Source organism: Dufourea novaeangliae, unplaced genomic scaffold (genome assembly GCF_001272555.1).
Source record: "Dufourea novaeangliae isolate 0120121106 unplaced genomic scaffold, ASM127255v1 scaffold299, whole genome shotgun sequence".
NCBI classification, from domain to species: domain Eukaryota; kingdom Metazoa; phylum Arthropoda; class Insecta; order Hymenoptera; family Halictidae; genus Dufourea; species Dufourea novaeangliae.
This window is the reverse complement of record NW_015374192.1, coordinates 633,105-647,244: the sequence shown is the minus strand read 5'-3', so window position 1 is coordinate 647,244 and position 14,140 is coordinate 633,105. Positions and strand designations below refer to the sequence as shown.

Here is a 14,140-nt window from a genome sequence, read left to right as displayed (position 1 = left end):
AGAAACTCCACTCTTTAGAAAGAGATCTTCGAGGAACAGTCGGTCCCTTTCTTTTTAACGCACCGGCGACCGATTTACCCAACAAAACTGAACACGAGATGACGTGTTTAGGAGCGAGTTCGCGACGAAATTGTGAATAACCGGCGGCCCGTAACTACTTTACGATCCTCCGGAGGCTTTTCACGTTAACGGGGAGGAAGAGTCGTATTTATTTAAGGTTCGCCTTTAAATTCGACTGGCACCTGTTCGGAGGCCCGTATCAACGTTGTAGCATTGTCGATTAATCAAAGGGCAGACTTCCAGAGAAATATTTTCAGGTCAATTCGAAACGTTTCCTCCTCCTGTAGATCGAATTATCATCTTAACGACACGGGTGACACTGACCGAAGCCCGCGCGTTGTTCGTTGCTTCGTGGTATTTATGGGATCATACCACCCGGCGGCGCTTTAATCAACCTTTTTTATTTCCACGAGAATATCGGCAAGGGATATCGCCCCGGGGCGTTATTGCACTTGTGACTAATGCGCCGTTGGAAAGGAAGGAAAAAAAAAAATGTCGATCCGCGCGTAGCGGATACCACGGAACGAGGCCGTTGTTTCATATTTAATGTAAACGTGTGCCAGTTTCTTCGAGCGGCGAGTCCTTCGTTTAATAATGAAAACGAACGCATCAAGGATCCCTCCCGCCTTCTGCATTGTTCGCTTTTCAGAACCGCCGCCGCGGAACAATCGTTAGACGCACGACGATGGCCACCACGCATTCCACGTCACCGTTTCCTTTTTAGGGAAACCGTCGAATGCGTGATCTTTTTTTATGAATCGTTCCTGGGAAAAACGTGGTCAACGTAATCTCGCGGTTTCTCCTCAGATTTATTAGCGGTCCCTTTATTTGCCGTGTTTTAGACAAGGAATTCAACGATGATTCCATTTGAGGGGTCCAGTGCGAGAAAGAGCTATACCACGGAATGACGGAAAACGTGATTTTTATATTTAATTCTGGATCCTCTTGGGTCCAACAATGTAATACGATACTACAATGTACACTACTTTTCATAAAAGCTTTAATATCTCTACTGTTATGGCACAACTCCCTCTTGCACCGGACCCCTAATTTGTACAGTGAGTCTCCAAAATACGGACAAGAAAAGTATACAGACGGAATAAAACCAACAGATGGAGGGGAGAGACCATCTTCGTCCGAATGTCCGAAGGAGCTAACGCAAAAATCACCGCTCCCATCATCATTCCGACCCCTCACCCCCTCATTCCGTCGATATGTCATCGTTACAGCCTCCGTTATTTTCCACGAGCGGACGAGACGTCCGTAGATCCGCCTCGTATTTGCGGCTGCCGTGGGTTATCCTGGCAGAGGTATTGAAATGTCGTGCTCGGTGTGCCCGAGGCGAGAAACGTAGGAAAGGAAAAGGTGTGGGATTATCTGAATACAGTCGTTTCAGGGGTGAGTTGCGACCCCCCAGGGGGTAGTAGGTGACCGCCCTCGGCCACCCTGGAACGGTCTCCGCGTTCCACTGCTACCCCCGCCCCCCCCGTGACATATAGTGGTCATCTTGGCACCGAATTACCACCATCTTCTTTCCGGCACCATGTGACCACGAGGGAGTTCAAATAGATTATTTGAATATCGATCGTAGGAGATACTCTCGTTTCACCCTATTTACCAGGGAATAGTGATATTGCAAGCACAAGGGGGATGGGGAGAAGCTGGGCGGACGGGCCGCCATGTGTCGCGATGATTGCTCGCGTTTTAGCATAATTCCAGACTGATTGATAACGGACTCTCAAGGGTGTCCCAACGCTATCTGCCGGATCTCATTCACTCCCTGTCCCCCACCCCTGGTTTAATCAGGCTACTGCAGGATGTGGGCAACGAGTTTCTCGAAATTATATAGGGGCTGCCTCCAGTTCGGTCGATTCGGGGAATCGGTGAATTTCGGAGGAGATCGGGGTTAGAGATTATCCGTTTGACGTATACCGATTAATTTCACTGTCGAAGAACGGGTTAGTTTCAGTTGTGTATTACGAGGGAGCTAAGAATACGGGGAATAGTTGAAATAACCGGTATCATTGAACGGGCCAATCTTCGAAAGTTTTTCGAAGCAATCGACGATTCGAAGGACGTGGCTCGGAATCAAGAGCGTCCAGGTCGTCGCTGTCCATCGTTATAACGTCAGATACAGGGAAGATAATGTCCAAGGGAACATCGATCCGATCAGGGGCGGGGGGGGAGGGGGGTAAAATTCTTTTCGGTGTCTCGTCGTCTATCATTTTTACGAGGAATAAAAAAAAAAAAGAAATGAAAGGCTAAGTTTCCCGGGCTCGGGTTTTATAACCGCGACGTCACTAACGAGGCCCCGTTGCACTTTTTGTTGCAGCCAGCGACGCGCTCGGCCGAATCGATAAGGAGCCAGCCTCGCCGGAATCCATACAAGGTGAGTTTGCACAGAGTTTCATCGTCCCGTCTGTCGTCCCGCGCTCGCGTTGGTGTACTTCTCTTCCTCTCTTCTTTTCCCTTTCTCTCGCTACCACGAACCCTCTGATCTCCTCGTTCTCTCTTCCTTTCTCTTTCTCTCTCTCTCTCTATCTGGTCCCGATCGGTCTCTCTCTTTCCATGTCGATACGATTAACGTACCAGAAGGGCTTAACCTTCGCCGATGGCAGGAACATAAATTTCACAAACGAATAATACGACACGGCGGACTTGAGCGAAAGGCGAAGTATCGGCATTATAAATCCGCGTCGTTATTTCTTAGCCTCCTTTTTGCTCGGTACGCCCGGACCGGTAACCGGGCAACGTTTAATTGCAACGATGAGCCTATATTGTGCGCGACCGGCCGCCGCAGAAAATCGTCGGGAAAGGAAAGGACTGATTGAGAAATTTTCAGACGGCAAAGAAACTGGGGGGCGGGAGAGGGGGGCAGCGCGCGCCACGGGGATTTTATTAATCGGCCACGAGAAGTCGGAACCTGTGGCTCGTCCGTACCGATACAGCTCGTGTTTTTTCTCTGTCGCTGCTAGGATAGAAGTGGATAGTTCTGAACAGGGTACACGGTATCGTTAGTTTTGACGATTCATTCGATACACTGACCCACCGTATCGTTTGTAAAATGGACATTCCGACGAATATAATAACATGGAATGCGATAAGCATACAATTTACCATTTTATTTACTAACATCTCTACTTCAGTAAAGATGTTGCAATACTTATATAAATAATGAAAGCGAAACGTCAGCTTTCAGCGACGACAATTAAAAATGTTGAAATACTTTTTTTTTCGATCCTTTATTCGTTATTCGAAACTCTTTATCTAGATAATGGAATTTGCCCATCTCTGGTTTAATAGTACCTACCAGTGTTAAGTCATTCAAAATGATTGCATACATACGATCCCCTTATTCAGTCGTTTCGGTCAAGGATGGACTGTTCTCGAGTCTTTTAATTAAGATATCCGTACAGACCGTAATCACGATCGAGCAGTTTTTCCAAGAACAAGATCCCCCATGATATTCCGTAAACTGGGGAGGGGGGTTAAAATATTCCCTCCAGCAAAATCCACGGAACGCTAGTCTGTTCGCTCCGCGTCGCCGCATCCTGCAGTGGTTCCGCGTGGATCCTCCTTCCACCAAGGGGAGGGGGAGGGGGTTAATCTTTTTCCACGTAAAATATGTCATAAAACCAATTACACTTGGCTCGAGAGTACCGCCTACCCGGCTCCGCGCGGCGGTTTGTCATTTGCCTTGGAGAGAGAATTCTTTCGCGGTGTATAACCGCGGCCTTTTAACTTGGGGCATTATCCGCCGACCTTGCCCCACTCCGGGGGCCGCCATGATTTTTGCGTCCGGAGATCGTAAAACCACGCGCGCAGAGAGAAACATAGAATCGTCCTCTTCAGTGAAGAGTCTTCACCGATGAAGACGTCGCCGCACCCCGAGGCGGCCCTTTTCGAATCCCTACAGAAAATTTTACCCACCAATTGTGAGAAAATTTCTGTCGGATTTTTATCGCCGGTGATACGCCCCATCGCAGGACTGGGGCTTCTCTCACGCGACAGACGACCGACAGGCGACGACCACGGAGAAAGGGAGAGAACATTCCGTCGGATAATTTAGGCTCGCGTGAGAACTAACGACCCTCTTTCTCTCTCTCTCTCTCTCTCTCTGTGCTTTACAATTCTGCTGACCGTTCTGGAAATCGGTGCTGTAACTGCGCGCACCACTCTCCTGATCTGTCACGTGTCGCAGAATGTAACACGTCGGGGGATCCAACGTCGAGGAGACCGTAATGTCCGAGACGCCTGGACATTAACGAGCGGATCAGCGGCCAACCGTTTGAGATCCATCGCGATGTGTACGGTTGACGGCACAAGTGCGTGTATCCCGTGACTTCTAGGAAGAAAAAACAACCGTGGGGTTGGTGAACTAGAGCCTGGTAATAATCCGGGAGCGCTGGACAAGTTTGTAAAAGAATTTTATAATCCCTACGATGATTACATAATCGTATTTCTTCAACACGCCATCGTTTGTTCGACTCGACTTTGAGCCCTCTGATCCGATCCGCGAGAATCCTTTTGGGTACGGCGCGGATCAAAAGCGTGTGTCCCTCGGTGGAAAAATAAGTATCACGAAGAGGAGGGGGGAGGGATGCTAACAAAGCTCCGGTGGACCCGCAAAAAATCGGCTCTTGGACCGGACTCTCGGAAATCCTGAACCGGTCGTAACTAAGCAAGAGAAGACTCTTCCTACGGAACATCCTGCGAACCTCCTCGGCGTCTCTCTGTGTATCTACAGACCGCAAAAGACGAGGGGCGAAACCGAGAAGGAGCGAACGATCGACGGGGGAGGGCGGGAGTGGGAACAACGGGGGAAAGGACGGGGAGCCGACCTGTGTTTTACTTTATAGCATTTAGCCCCCATTGTTTGTCTTATTGCTATTAGCCCTTCGTCAATTAGTAATTGTATTTTTAATGCCGATTCCGTGAATCGGATCCGGTGCACCGGCCAGCAACGACCGACAGGGCGAGGGTGGGATGGAAGGGGAACGACGAAAGAGTGGGGCCCAACCTTGGAGGTTCGAGGGAAGCCTGTAGGAGAAAATCAGACGTCGAATTGGTGGGGAGTCGAGGAACGGGGTCCGGTGGGAGATTGGGACCAACGGGTGGAAGGGGTGGGTGAGAGGGAGGCCCATGTCATTAGGAGTCATTAATATCACGGACCTCTGTAATTTGACACACTTCCGATCGCCTAGCGCCACCACCGGTCACCCGCTCCATTTCTTTTCCTCTCATTCCCCCCCTTCTTCGATCGGTCTCTATCCTCTTCACCCTTTCTTCCCGATGTTAGTTAGCTGCTGCTACTCTTCGGCCGATTTCTCTTTCGTTCGACGAAATAGAATGGAACTGCAGGTATAACTTCGTAACGGCAGGTGGCATAGGGTACATCCGAAGTCTTCGAATTGGAATGTAAAAGGGTGGATAATGGAGAGATCAAGGAATAAGGGTTGAATATTTTACAACCTGCCTGGCTCGTTCGCATTGAATGTAATTATGCGATAGTTGTGTTTCACGATGGAAATATATATTCAGCATCATGTCAACTTCTTGCGAGAGTAGGCAAGGACACTAACAGGATTCTCGGATAGGAAAATGCAGCGTTAATTGACTCCTCGTTGCATCCACCGTCGAATTGCCGATAATTAAATGCGGTCCGTTCTTCTCGTGAATCGACGTCGCGATGCAGAGCCGATTGCGAAATCGTTTTCTCGAAAGAACGAGAGCCTCCCCCCTCGGTATCATTCGGAATTCAAGTAGCCGCGATCGATATGATCCGCGGATGCTAATCGAATCGCTAATCGTTTATTCCTGCGTCGTACAGGCACACCTGTTCGACCGATATGGTCAGACCAGAGATTCTTTTAACGCGGGGCTTCATGGAGATCTCTCGAACGGAGAACGGCCAAGTCCCTCATCATACTTTGTAATGTAAACTCCCGACGATATTTTCTTCGTTCTTTGTCCTGTTTTTTTTTTTTACATCTTCTCTTTCTCTCGATCTTCCACCGCCTCTTAATAATATCGCGATAATCGAAAAATCGTGGCTTCTGGCCTCAGAAACACAGGGTGTTAGGTAGGATAGTCTATCCTCCTTACAATACTGTATACTTCAATCCTCGAGTCAGTCGAGTTTTCTTGAACTCGGTCTGTAACATCGAGTACTCCAGCCGGCAGAACGCGAACGGAAATGAGGATGCAAATCGAGAGATCAGTTTCTCGGAATTGGAGCAACGCATACGTTGCTGGTCGATGATTCCTCGGAAATTTGATTCGGAATCACGGCCCAAGGACGAGATCAGCCGTCGACGAGCATGGAAATCTTGAGCATCCTGGCAATGGGCGAAGTTGGGGAGGGGGGTGAGGGGATCGGTTTCGCTTGGAATGCAAACGACTCCCGCGATAAACTCGCACGAAGTCGCCACGGTCGCACGGCCACGGGGGGACGAGGATAATACGTCTTCCTGGTGATTTTGTTATTCAAATCGTCCGCGGGTACCGTGGTTCACCATGGAAGACCGTCTATTGAATGCCGAAACGGCTCTTCGTCCTCGACCACCCCACCCGCGAGAACTTCCATTCACACTCGGGCAATCCAGAACGTCCGGTTCTTGTAGCGCCGTCCCTGGAAAAGCCCGCTCTCGCTTAGTCGCAAAAAGCCTTACCGCGTATCGCTCGATTCCCGTTAAGCTTAAACCTCCGATCTTGCGTCGTTCAACCTCGACGACGCCACGCACTGATACCATACAACTATTTTTTATGCTGACTTATTTACATTAAATAACTAAATAAAAATTTCGATCGATATTTCTCTGTTCAACCGACACGTCTGTTCGCCACGAGCATTAACCCCTTCGCATTGGAGGACGAGATATCTCGCCACGTGATTTTCGTTTATTTAATTTAATTTAATTTAATTCATACGGGTGAGGACCGATTTTTACAATATTTAGTTCAAAACGTTACGGCAAGATATAACAATTATAAGAATAGAATTCAGACAGATATAAAAAATGTTGTAATAAAAAGGCATGCGAGGTATTCCGTACACAGCGTCGCATGAACGATTTTGTGTCGCGAGATATTTCGTACATAGCATGAGACATTGCGTTGCAAGATATTTCGTCCAAAGCATATCATGAACGAAATCACGTGGCGAGATATCTCGCCCTCCGATGCGAAGGGGTTAAATACGTGCCTACCGTCGTAACCTTCCACCCTGCAATCAACGAAACGTCTCATTCTCTTCGACGCCCCGTTTCCGAGAACATCGATCAGCCTGTGCCGAGAAAGATCGGTTCGGTAAAAAGGGGTTACGTGAACCGGGAACGGGTCTCGCAGAGCCCGTTAACGAGCGTTTCCACCAGCCAACCAGCCTGCTACACTTTGTTATTCGGCTCGGGGGGTGACAACTCGGAGACTGCTTTTGAATGTTGACGAACCTCCCTTCCTGGCCAGACAGGATTCACGCCCCTGTGCTCTGACCTGGCCGAGAGCAAATTCAAATTCCGTGGCGAAGGCTTTTCCAGGGATTTCCCGATTTTTATCGGCGACCTAACGCCGCGCCGGTGTCCCGTAAACGGAATATGCTGATTCGCCCGAGTGCTGACCGCGGTTTTCCATCCCTATGCTCGACTGCCCCGTTCCGCTCGTGCACCCTTCGAGGATTCTTCTCGTTCCTTGCTCTATTAAAAGGATGGATCGCTCGAATCTCTAAAATAGGAACTTCGTTTCGGTCAGGGTCATGCAAGTTATCGTTGAAAATTAATTTTACATCCTCTTTATCGAAGCTTTTTCGAGAAGAAACAAACAATATCGTTTAACTCATTCTTCTATGCATACAGGGTGATCGATGGTTCTTCCTCGTTCGACCATAAAAAAACTAACAAAACCATTCCTCGTAGTCTGCACGCGAGAACTATAGTTGCATGCACAGAAGAGACACCTAAGTCCGCGTCGGGGCCGCCTGGGCAAATCGCGTAAGGGGAAATGAAAACGAGTATACCGGCGGTTTCTCGGAATGATGGAGAGAACACGGGGGAGAAGCGGCCCCGAAGAAAACGAGAAGCGCCGCGAACGAGGGGAACGGACCAACAAGCCTCGAAGACGTTTTCTTTCTTCGACATATTTCTCACGGGGGCCCCCGAGGACGACTTCCGTTCCTCTTTCTTGCCGCGATTCCTCCCTCCCCTCCTCCCCCACCCACCGTCCTCTGTCCAGACGAAAAGGAAGGCAAGACGTTCGCTAGGATGCGTCGGGACCGAGACTGTGTCGATTAAAAGGGATCAATTACGTCGACCGCGAAAATTCGAAAGAGAAAAGAAACTGTGAATCCGATGGTCGAACCGGGGAAAACGGGCGAGAAGTTATGAAAATGGCGTCGATCGGCTGATGGGTGTCGGCGCCATTCATCTGACCCACTCCACGCAAACACAGAGAGGGAAGATGATACTGGCAATTAGCAATTAAACCAATAACTCTGCAATTGGTGATTCCATTAATGGGCGACGAACGTTCCCACAGAAGGCGATTACGTTTTTCGACGTTCCCTTCTTACCGACGAGATAGTTCCCCCATTCGCGCCACGATTCGCCAATTGTTTCGGGAACGTGTAATTATAATCAGACTGTCGAATTAGAGACGTCGTTCGCAGTTACACGCGATTGTTTCGATCGTCGAACGCTTCTCTCGATTACTTCGATACCAGAAGATCATCGGAAAATCAATGATTCGCGAGAAGGACTTGTATGAAAATGTCCTCCAGCGAATTTTAAAGGGATTCGATCCGTTCCAAAAGTTCCGTCGCGACCACGGTGGTCTTTAAACTGTACATAGAACTAGTCACTTGTCGACGGGAGGAAGATTTATAAACCGCGTCGAGCCGCCACGAAGAAAGAAAGGAAGGCAGAGTCGCGCCCACGCGACGCCTCGCCAGCCTTCAAAGGGCCCCTGGTTCCGGCAGGCAATTAAAAACGTCGAAAGTTCCCGCGCAAAAACCGTTCGGGCACCGTTCGCCCTTCCGATCCACGGCGGAGAGTAGTCGCTAATAAATTCGTGGCGCTCGCAAACGTGGGCGGACCAATCGACTGCCGATAGTGCGCGTGCGCGGTTGTCCCACGCGACGATTATACATTAATTAAACAATCAATATTTATTAAGCTTATTATCGGACAGGACGGCGGTTGGTGGCGCGCACGGGGCAGCCCCGGTATTAATTCGATTCCACAGTTACCAACGGCGGGGCCCGTATTTCGCTTAATAGGCGCCATATTGTTCGTAACGACGCAATAAATATGGACGTGGCCAAATGAAGACGATAAATTGTCGAACGCCCCCGCTGTCGGTACCGCGTGTCCCCGTGCACACGCCCTCTTTCTCTCTCTTCTTCTCCTCTCTATCTATCTCACTCATTGTCCGTTCGTGTCCCTCTCCTGGATTTCCTTTTCATTCGCTCTAACGATTTTCCAAACCGTGGAAACACGGACGTAATTTTATTCGAACAGCAGACGATAAATAGAAACTGGTGGGGGAACCATTTTCCTTGGTTTCGATCATTTTCTCTTCGGTAATTAATGTTTTAGGTTAAATTTCTTATCCAGTGCTTGGATCGAACAAACGTTTAAACCTCATTCGTCAACCCCCAAACAACAGTTCGCGCAACCCCTTTCGTCGCTTCCAGCTCCGTTTCCTGATCGCTTGTTTTAATCAATTAGCGTAACCGGTTATCTACCATCGACGAAACACGTCGCGTTCCAAGGGGTGCAACCCTCCTGATTTTTTATACACCAGCCCGGAACTGGTTCCGTGAGGGTGGCCCCGCAACAGGCTGATGAGTAGTCAGAGTTTTTTTTCTTCGTTCCTGCGACCCTACCGTCACATTGCCTTCCGTTACGACGATCATTTCACACGTTCTTCATGGGTGGTTCGACGTTACAATTTCACTCGGCAAAATTTATTTCTTCGATTGTGTTCATCGAACGAGTTAAAAAAAGTGGTATGAAAATAACAGTTTCTGCATCGGAACGTAGCTGAATGAGAGAAACGGAGGTCGGAGCAGAGAATCCCTTGCGTAGTTTTCCTCCAAAATTCTTTACGCTTGTGCAGAAACCCGATAGTCCAGTCTGCCATTAAGCCAGAACCGTGAAAGGAAGAAGGGAGGAGGAAAGAAGGGTGAGAGAGCGCCGATAACAATGGACAGAGAGCGTTGAGAAAGAAAAAGGGTGCTGTCTCGAAGAGCGGAAGGGTAGACGAGAAATGGAAGGGGGAAATATCTCGGATCCTTATAGCTCGTAGATTCTCCTATAAGAGTCTAGAATCTCGTAAGTCTTATTCAAACTTTTCTTGGGATCGTCGAAGGATCGATAATCGTGAGCTTACGAGGACCACTACGAACGTTGACTTCCCGAAGTTCGATTTAAAGCACGAACGAAAAAGATGGGGTGGTATTCGTGGAATTGAATTTCTTCAAGATATTGTTATGTAATTAGCCTATTCGAAAGTTTCGCCATTCGGTGTGGTCAGAACGAAAGAAAGCTCCACTTGGCAAAGGCGTTCCTCGGAGGGACGAGAGCCCTGGGTCGTTTCGAGGGAAGAAATGGTCGACGAGACGATCTCAGCGCTATGTAATTGTCATTTCGCGGAGAAACGTAGCCCCGCGTCTAGACGACGGTAATTGTGCCAGAAGGACAAAGGACGACGGGGGCCCAGGTAAAACGGCGTCGTTCGTTACGTGTGGCTTCGCCGTGATACGGAGTTGCGCTACGAGCTAGCTACGGCCGTTCTCCTCGTCGAGGAACTGGGGGCCCTCCAAGGGAGTAATTAAATCTATTATCGGTCTCTGTCTCCGATCCTCCTGAAACCAGCTGGATATTCATCTCGTTGACTCGGTTCGTGACCGCTGAAACTTTGCTCGAAAATCATACTACAGAATTTATAAACAACAAAATATTGACTACGTTGTCGAAGAACTACTTCCTTGTCAATTTCGATGGTTTTTTAATATGTTGTAGAAATCAACATTCTGAACACCCTTTTCCTTTCACGAAAACGTTGGTCGACCCTAGTTTCCAAGATATTTGTAAAAAACTTTTAACCAACGTTTCCTAACATTTTCATTGATAGGTTCAATGTAGCCAAGTAGTTTTCTCAATAAAATCCTTCTTCCTTTTTACCAGTCACTTTGTTAACTATGGATTTCTTAAGGAGTGGTTATTGCAAGGAATACACGGATACTCTTCGTCGTCCTCATTATATTCCAAGCTCGATTAAACGCGTCCTTCCGGAAAGTATATGGCTTCTCATATCCCGTAGAATTTACTCTTCGTGGGGGCACGCTCGAGGGACGAGAGAACCAATGGCTGGCGAACAGATCAGTTGGAAGCTAATAAAAAAAGCTCTGCTGCGGCCTGATAAGCCTGAGGGTATTTCACACTCGGACAGAGTCCCCCGTATCGACGAAGCTCGCTAATGTAGCGTTATTTAACTCGGTTAGGTGTCCCTCCCCATCGGGGCGGCAGTGGCTGTCTCGCGAGTAGCCCACGCCTGAAATCCAGGATGGGGTGCTCGACGTCCCGTGAAAACACTGTGGGGGCGGTGACACGCATAAAATAGGAGCCAACCCCATTACGCATGTCAGGTGCTCGTCATAATTTTAAAAAGGGAAGCTTTATATGGGCCGACTGGTGAATCTATCGAACCGATCGACCACTGGGTATATCATCGTCTTTCGTTGATTTTTTACAGTTTAACTTGTAATCGGAATTTTAAACAACATTATTTAATTCAACAAAATTCGTAAATAAGGGAGGGAATAATTTGAAAATTTCTTTCAACCCCTTAAGTACTGCTCAAGTAGTTTTATTTTCTACGTAGTCAGTCATCGACGTCGCGATGAACCCGTGGCCCTCGCTACGGGAATGAATATCGAACGGAATCGGTGAGCACGTGCCGGGGGAGACCAGCCAATATCTGGCGAATATGTTAAGAAAGTCGCATACATCGGGGTCAGTACAGCGTGAAAATAGACTGTAAAGTGTTCGGCAGAACTCTGGCGGCCTTAGGCGCAATAGGGGTGGTTTCCATGGGGGGGGGGGGGTCGGTTTGACGCGTATGACGTGCCGGCCACGTGATCGGCCTGCCAAGTCGGCAATCACTGCCCCGTACTACGCCGGACGAATCTTAAATATGGGATATTCAAATAATCTCACCACATCCATATCCCTCCGGCCACGTTCTCGTCGGGGTCAGTCGCTTTCCTCCATCGTCGTGCAACCGCCCTCAGGAGTTCGTGGCGGGTCTGGGTATATAACGTTCAGAAGAACGCTGAAAGTACCGAAATACCATTAATAACTTATCCTTCGTATATTAATATCGATCCTTCCGTAATACCATTAATATCAATCTTATGTTAATTGTTATAGCTTTTAAAAATGAGATATTCTCACTTCTTCTCTGTACCTTTTTATGATCAAGTATATAATTTTTATACTTCATTGTAGTCTTCATGAACATTCTCAGTTATTGAGTTAAGGTGAGTGTACATTAAACAAAGCATAAGTGAAGAATTAAAACTGATTTCATACCACTATGATTACTATTACGAAGCATCGAAGGATTCTCCCAAGAAACTTAGCACCTTTCGAAATTGACTACCGTAAAGTTGCGAAACAGAAGATCGTCGATAGTGGTCAACGCGTGCAGGTCCACCGTGCCATACATCACTGCCAGCCATGGGCAGCTGGGGAGGGAGCTGCCGGCTCCGAATGGACCCGAAGTGCCAATGTGAAACTCCCTCGCGGAAACCCTCTCTTTTATATGCATAGTCTCATTTCCTTATCGGAAATTTACGGAGAACGTGACCGCGGCGGACCGCTCGCCCTTCGTTCCATCGAACCATTTTTCTTGTCGTCTCGACGACCGCAACGGAATTTTCAACCCCTTAATTGCATTTCACTGCTCCTCCGTTAGCCCCATCGTAATCTTCACGCTTCCTGTAATTTCTTTCTGGCATTAGACTCCGTCGACAAACAACCTCTATTCTGTTTTATCTTAAAATAAAGTCATTTATTATCTAGTTCTAATTAAATTATTTTATTGCAAGACAATCAAGGTATTTTCTTTAACTTCGACAGCATGACATGGGTCACTATTTCTTCCTAAAACAAAAAATAGGAAATTTCATGCAATCTTTATATCGCTTTAAGCAATTGTTTTACACGTTTCAGACACATTTCCCCTATGTTAAAAGTCCCGAACATTCTTCCAATTCTCCGTTGTACACACGTTCTTCGTAGCCTAAGGTGCTCGTGTTTTCACGAGCCATCTGCATCTCTTCGACACACGTTGCGCAGCACCTTCCTGCCACCGTTATCCACCGCATGGACATACGGCTCATCTGCATCCGTGAACAGACTCCCGTGTTTCTTTCCAAGGAGCACGTGCCTCTCGCGTGTATACATACATACCAATATACATATATATATATATATATATACGCGGGTTCGGTTTCATTTATAACGGTAGCTGTCGATGACGACGATGACGATCACGGGCCCCCCGAAGGCCCTGTTATCCGGCCCGACTATTTACTCCGAAAGCCTACCATACATCTGTCCCGACCCACGCCTGGGTCCCGGAATATTTCGTTTTCACCGGTTGCAACCGCGGCTAATGGCAGCACCATGTGTCCAGGAGCAGAATCTCGTTGCCTTACCTGGAGCTTAATTTGGGGGGTTAGACCGATCATCGAATTTCCTAGAGATCGATAGCCCATGGATCACCCGAGTTTCCTTTGTGGCCCCAGGGGCCGGAATAAATTGGACGACGAACGCTCCATCGGCTTTAATTAAGAAACTGTTTTTCCCGAAATTTCTACGTTCATCCGGCATAGATCCCTGTTATTACGTCATACATAATTATAGACAATTGTTCATATACATAGTTTCCCTACTCAGTTTTCGTCGGAGACCTTGTGACCGTAATAATTGCTTAGGGTATATTTTCTTTCGAGAAACTAGTGCTTGAGCTCGTGTTTTAAATTTATCATATAAATGTTGACTTTATACTTGTCACACTG

At 47.9% G+C, this 14,140-nt stretch overlaps 1 protein-coding gene across 1 annotated transcript in view; it reads left to right on the top strand.

Annotated features, from left to right (window-relative positions):
* Positions 1-14,140, top strand: part of LOC107192217 (POU domain, class 2, transcription factor 1-like) — a 121,334-nt gene that overhangs the window by 94,438 nt on the left and 12,756 nt on the right. Inside the window, exon 4 of the mRNA XM_015581427.1 lies at positions 2,393-2,449. Coding sequence (XP_015436913.1) covers positions 2,393-2,449 — 57 coding nt within the window. The remainder of the gene's footprint in view (positions 1-2,392; positions 2,450-14,140) is intronic.